The sequence below is a fragment of the Sinocyclocheilus rhinocerous genome, unplaced genomic scaffold, assembly GCF_001515625.1.
Source record: "Sinocyclocheilus rhinocerous isolate Xijiao unplaced genomic scaffold, SAMN03320098_v1.1 scaffold8, whole genome shotgun sequence".
NCBI classification, from domain to species: domain Eukaryota; kingdom Metazoa; phylum Chordata; class Actinopteri; order Cypriniformes; family Cyprinidae; genus Sinocyclocheilus; species Sinocyclocheilus rhinocerous.
The window spans coordinates 1,926,111-1,933,150 of NW_015666800.1; the positions used below are offsets into that span (position 1 = coordinate 1,926,111).

General features: G+C 35.3%; 1 protein-coding gene across 1 annotated transcript; it reads left to right on the forward strand.

Moving 5' to 3' along the window:
* Nucleotides 1-1,576: 1,576 nt before the first annotated feature.
* Nucleotides 1,577-5,978, forward strand: LOC107733108 (protein FAM150B-like). The gene is given in 7 exon segments (XM_016544600.1): nucleotides 1,577-2,424; nucleotides 2,427-2,445; nucleotides 3,214-3,509; nucleotides 3,657-3,710; nucleotides 3,799-3,879; nucleotides 4,115-4,188; nucleotides 5,419-5,978. Coding segments are annotated over 6 exon segments (582 nt in total). The 5' UTR covers nucleotides 1,577-2,357; the 3' UTR covers nucleotides 4,180-4,188; nucleotides 5,419-5,978.
* Nucleotides 5,979-7,040: the final 1,062 nt, after the last annotated feature.

The following is a 7,040-nucleotide window of genomic DNA, read 5'->3' on the forward strand; positions in this document are numbered from 1 at the left end:
TAAAGTCTTAGTAGACGCAGTGCGAGTGAAGTATCGATAGGGAACATGTGTCATGCATGTGCTGCATAAAGTAGGCTTACTACTTAATTCTCTTGCTTTGATTTAATTCAATAAAATTACAAAATTTAACCACATACTTGTTGCACAATTAGCATTCTCATAATATATTCTGATAACAAGTCTTTGAATGCTTGATGCATATTCAACAAATGCTACAAATGCTAAAAATGTGACATCTAGCCCCAGTCACCCCATATACAGTATACACTCTAGGTAAACATTAAAAAGCTTTCAAAACATCTGAGTCTGCTTTTGGAATAATTACAATGTTTGGAAGGGGATTGTACGGTGGCCGAGAGAGCTCAACGCACTGCAAATAGAAAAAACACCTGCAAATTAAGAAAACAACTTCATAAATTTGACAACACACGTGTTGCACATGGTCACAACACAACCAAATAAAGAAATGCCCTGCAAATAGAAAAAAGCACCTGCAAATTAAGAAAACAACTTTATCAATTTGGGAATTCTGGGAATGTCAATTTACAGTTATTCACTGTAAATTATACGGTCTTTTTCACTTCCAAAAACGGTATACTACTGTAAAAGTACATGTAATGTATCCCCCGTATATAGAAGGGGAATTTACCGTTAACCATTTAACAGGTTTTACTGTAGCATTTTTACAGTCTTTTACCGTTAAATTCACGGTCATTTTTTACAGTGTATGGCTAATTTGTGAAGGGGGGGGGGAGAAGAATAAAGACTACAGGACTGAAAGAATGATAGAGGGGCTGTGGGTGATAAAGGAGAGGGAAAGTGAGCTATTAAAAAATGCAACAATGCATTATTTATTTGGCACAAAAACAGGAGCAATTGTGTGACCTTGATGTGAGAGTGAGTTACACTTCTGTTCTATAAAAATGTTTTCATCATTATTTTATAACTTTAGGTATTTTTCCCTACATTCAATTAGCCTGTCACAATAATTTCTACTCGTTTTTATGAGTTTTTATTGCACTGAACTCATAACTGCATGCTATCACTTTGGAACGACTTGGATTTAAATTAAAACATTTATGAAAGAAATTACATTTACATTTATTAATTTAGCTGATGCTTTTATCCAAAGGGACTTGTAAATGAGGAACATCATAAGCAATTTATCATAAGATGCAAGTAATAAAGTTTTTAAAGTTAAGTTTTCAAGTTTAGTGGGTTACTTGTGTATTTCGTTCCAATTTGTAGGACTTTCTTTCTTTCTTTTGAAATAAAAAACTGTTTTTGTCAATGAGATCCAAAAGAATACAGTATGTATATGAAAACAGTAGTATATAAAGAAAACAATATTGTGTGAAAACAACAGTGTGATTAAATGATGGCAGAATTTAATTTTTTTATTTTAAATCTCAATAATGTACCTTGTAAACATTTCATAACACTCATCAGTCAAACTAACGTATTCACTGTGAGGCACTGTTGAGCTGTGCCTCGACACCGCATCACGTTATCCCAGATAAATCCATGCAACATGCTTAATAATAGTTCCCAAGGTACATAATCCTGATTATCATCAGCTATGGACATGGAAGCGCGCGGCAGAATGGTGTGCAACCCTTATTTAAACCGTTTGCGAGCCAAAGAGGAGGGGAATTAAATATGAGTGATTTTTTTTTCTATACTCAAAGGGAGTGGTATAATGTCGAGATTGAGAACGAAACCAATATTAGAGAAGGCCTCAGTCTTCTCATAGACGCTGCTATGGATAGTCTCCATGATATTCTGCCTTCCCACTCCAGCTCTTACCGTGATGGTTTCTGTTGATATTTTGGGCTAAAAATACAAAACTGCAGCATCCTCTTTGGGGAAACTTTAAAAATAAAGGAGGAGAGAAGCACCGCGCGCACGTACTTCATAAGAAGGTACAAAGAGGCATTAGGACAGAGAAAACACTTCTGGTGAGAATCTTTCTACTAGTGCCAAATTGGACCACTGGAGGATGCGCGTTCCGAGACGGTGATCCAACAAAATTAAAATGCATTTTTTAAGGAGTGCTCTTAACGCGTTTCTAATTAAAGACATGCCGGGTTAATCCACATGGGACAGCTCCTTACGTCTGCAACTGACAATAAAAAGTGAGGAACCCATGCCGGATGATCTGAAGCAACTTTACGCACCGGAGGGGGGAAATAAATAAATAAAAAGCGGCGGAATTTCCACCCACTTCGAGTCAACACGATCAACAGATGACCACGGCTGTCTTTAAACATATAAAAGAGACTCGCTCTCCTTGTGTCATGGTGCGCTAGAGCCTGTGGAAGTACCTTTGGAGAGGCGACGCCAGCGGAGTCTATTTGATGTGTTTTGCGTTAACATTATTAATCTTTAAACAGGCGGGAAGGCTGTCAAACAAGTGTAAACTAAATCTGCATTGAAGAAAAACAGGTAATTTGTTACTTTTTCAAACAAACACTTGTTTCCAAAGGGTCTTTCCGCAAGAGCGTTCGTGCGTAAAAGTGGTGAAAACTCGGGATTCTTGCGTGGATCGGTGTGATGCTGTGATCGCTTAGAGATATCGGACAGTGCCTGAAGCTACATTTACTTGTTTTTAAGTGAATCGAAAACTTGCACGTTAATTTACTGCACATTACAACTTAATATTAAGGGGAGAGAGATAATAGCTGGATATTATTCAATTATTAACAAACCTTAAGCATTTGTCAGGATGTAGTTGACATAAAAATACTTGTGGGAAGTTGACATCCTGCTGTATGTCATCTAAAACTAATTTAAACAGCCTTTTGCTAATTATTTTATCATTATTATTTATGCAGCTTTTACGACCTTATTCATTGAAAACAAGTAACACATTGAATTAAACGCATTGGATTTAATTTTTAAAGTAAAAAAGATTTTTTTTTAACATACTCCAATAATCTGTTTAATTTAAGACTTTATAAGATTTTTTTTTACAATGTATTAACTGAAAGACTCACAGAATATTTGTTAAAAAATATTGTAATATAATAATATAATATAATACAATAATTGTACAAATTCATTTAAGTGTACATTCATATACATTTTAACCTAAAATCTTTCAAAGTTTTTAGAAATTATGTTTCAACTACATATTCATGGCATACTTTAAGCAGATTTATATGAATCAAGTATAAGTGCCAGGGCACTGCAATGATCTTGTTGTGTTTGCAGGGCTATACGACTGGACGCTGGGCAGAGGGGCTCTCTTTGCCCACCTTTCAGCATGAGTGCAGTGCGCACACCTGTCTTCATAGGGCTCCTTTTGCTGATCCTCACCACCAGCTACTGTAGACCAAGAGACAGGGACGACAGCATTCTGCTGGACCTCCTAAGGAACAGAGTGAGACTAGCACAGGAGCATCACAGTGAGGGAAACACACAGCATCCCCTCAAGATCGTTGAGCACTCGGTGGAAACAAAAGACGTTAATAAAGTTACAAAGTCATATCAGCACGAACGCATTCTTGGTAAGCATCACCACATTCACTCACTAATGAGAACTGCTCCATACTTGTAGGAATACAGTAGTGGTTATTTGATCTGTTGGGTCTTGTGACCAACAAATATAAATAATAATCACATTTTTGTACAATAATTTACAACCATTTTAACAGAGGTCTTTCCGAGAGATCTTCGACAGAAGGAGACGTTTTTAAAACATTTAACAGGTGAGCAAGTGTCAGTATCTCTGTGCACTTTCTTCATTATGTTTGTGAACTGACAGCAATTTAAAATCTGTCTTTTGTATATTTGCAGGGCCACTTTATTTTAGTCCCAAATGCAGCAAACACTTTTACAAACTGTATCATAATACCAGGGACTGCACAATACCAGCCTGTGAGTGCCACCTCATTGAATACCATTAGCATGACTACAGAAACTATGGGAGTGTGAGAAATATTTAGCCTAATTTTAATGATTGATCTGAACTCTTTTGCCATGTATTCAGGTGAATGATTTTGCATGCACATTTTTTTTTTTTTGATGATGATGATGTTTTTACTCTATTTTGACTATGATTTTCTATGGTACATGTCTTAAATCTGTCTAACCCTCTTTTGTCTTTTTCTAGATTATAAAAGATGTGCCAGGCTTCTTACAAGACTAGCAGGGAGCCAGCGGTGCTCAGAGGGATAGATGCTGCAGGTGAATAGTTAATGTATACACAGATTTAATAGAAAACTTGTGTCCGCTGTGTGATATATTACTGCTAAAATGTTTGTTATGGAAATATTTGCCTAGAACACACACTAAGTGATCGAATGTCTGGTTTTTATTTTCAAGGAGACAATCAATCCCACCGTTCTTGCCACTACATTCTAAAAAAAGAACATGATAGACAGTTTCTGGTTACACACACAGAGTGAAATCTACGTACAGAAGTATTAAACGTAACTCTACATGAGAAATATTACACCTGTTTTATGACCTTTCTAATATTACGGAGTACACAGATTAGCTTTTACTTCACCTGACTGGAATGAAAGGGTTTTCACGTTTTAGCTAAAAGGCTGTTCTGGTGGAGTTTCTAGTGCAGAGGTTCTCAGAATGTGGTCTGTGAAAGATTCCAGGTGGTCTGTGAGTTGACTGGCTGATAGAAATAGACATAAATACAAATAGATTGTAGAATTATCTAAAATATTTAAGTTAGTTAAATGCTGCAATGTTCCTCTAATTGAACAAAAACACATGAGAAAATCACAAACAGGTCAAACTGTGGCACCAGTACCATCTGTCAAAGAAAGTACATGAATATAATCGGGTATTACATTCTCAATTGACTGTAAAAGGCATGTTAACGATTTGAAGTTTATGAGCCACACTTATGGACAATGGCCCTTTTCTTAACGACACTGCTTTAGTTCTCAGTGTAACATTAAACCTTCAGTCCTTTCCCCATCTGTCTTGCACAATTTGCTCTTCTGTGTTGATTTGCACCCACACTATTGTGCCTTTGAGGAGCATAAACTATATAATCACGAGGTTTATTTTAGATCTTTTTATCCTCTGTCTTGTAAAAACTAATTCTAGCTATAACTTGCATTTATAATTGCTTTGCATACTAAAATAATAACAGGTGCCAGTATTTTTAAATAGACATTTAAATGTAAAAAAAAAAAAAAAGATGTGCAGTCATAAAACATGAGATATCTAGGTGGATAATAAAACATATTATTATTAAACAAACAAATAAATAAATAAATAAATAACATCAGCACTTTCTAATGCCCCCTTTTATTTTTGCATACATCAGTCCTCCAGCATGTATTTCTAGTATGTATTTCAGACATTTTACCAGCATCCCACAGTGTTTCATTAAGGCTTATTGTGTTGAAGTAATTTTTTGCTCATGTCAATCATTGTTTCCTTTTACAGATTTCAACAGACCTGAAGAAATAAAGAGAACCAAGAAAAGTGCCTTGGAGAAAAACAGGGAAATGAAATGAATTCTGAACAATCATATTGAACACGTGAACATAGCTATTTTTATACTGAAATAGAACTCCTCTTTTGACCTTTTCTTCTCACATACAGCTTGTCAGTCTTGTGAGTTGACAAAACTGATGTTAGAACCAAGTTTACTGGCAATGGTCATGGTGAAAATGAAGAAGACGTTTTATGGGAAAAACGAACACAAAAAAAGTCCTGCTGCCAAACGATAAACTCTGGGTGTCACATTCAACTGCATATATATTCTAAGTTGAATTTGCCTTCACAGGTTGCGTGTCCAGTAGTTTTTGGTTGAAGAATAATTTAGATGTTGTTTTGCAGATGTTCAAAGGTGTTTACTGGCTGAACGCAGCCTTTGGTCCAATATTCCTGACAACCTCAAAGTCACATTCCTCAAAGCCAGAGCTAAATCCTTTGATTGAATTATGAATTGCATGATACTTTCTTGCCTTTTTTGTCTTTACAAGACATGTCTTGGCATTGATGAACGCTACTGGTTGCAGTTTATTCTGTGAAAGAAATTAATTGCATTTTGCTAATATTGAATGTCTTATATATTATGTATTTATACATTCAAGCTATTAAATATTGCTATTGTCGATCTTTAAATAAACATGTTTGTTATATAATGTTTAAAGGGTGTTGACGTATGAATTTTAAGTTATTTATTTCTAATAAATGCTATTCTGTTGCTGCTTTTCATAGTTTCCCACTCCATTTTGGCTGTAAACTCATCTTTGAGAGGTATGAGACCCATTTAAGGGTGTGGGAAAGTAGTACTCTGCTCTTAGCTAAGTAATAACAGCACATTTAAGTGACAGTCTTCTGAAATAATATTTGCATTGGCATTCTACTCAAGAAAAAAAGCGAAAGAAAACATTTCAAATTCTTAAGGAAAAAATTGGTGACTTTTTTTTGGTTTGTTTATCAGCAAATTTGATTAGTGTCCATTAAGCAGAGGAAATTTCATCATTATAGCTATTTAGATTCCAATCCAGTCTTTGGGGATATCTACATTTTGGTATTAAGCAGCAGCGCATCAACCTGACTTATAAGTTAACGTAGGTCATAAGTATGCTGTCTGTTAGTGAATCATGGTAAAAACTCTCTATTATCTCTGGTTTACTATTCCAGAGTTCTCCTACTTAATTTGTCCAGTCATGCTAGTGACACTTGTGCTCAAGCTTAAGAACTATTAAATTAATGAATGACAAAATTAAAGGAAATACAAAGATTAATTTGCAGAGATAACCATACAAGCAGATGATGTGTTTAATTGGCGCATGGAAACAAAGATCAGCTAGCCATCTTTAACTCACAAAACAGTGAGTAAAACTAAATGCTCTATACCTTTGCTAAATGCTCTACATTATAGTTCAAACATCCCATAAAATAAAGGCAGAATCACTCAAGTTCAGTAGAAGAAGAGAATTCTTGTTTTGCTGAAAACATGAGTAATCATGTAACCATCTAGCATCCAAGTTCACTGCATAAACTTTCTCTTGTTACGTTCAGCCATATTGCAAGCAATTATATCACTCTGCTGA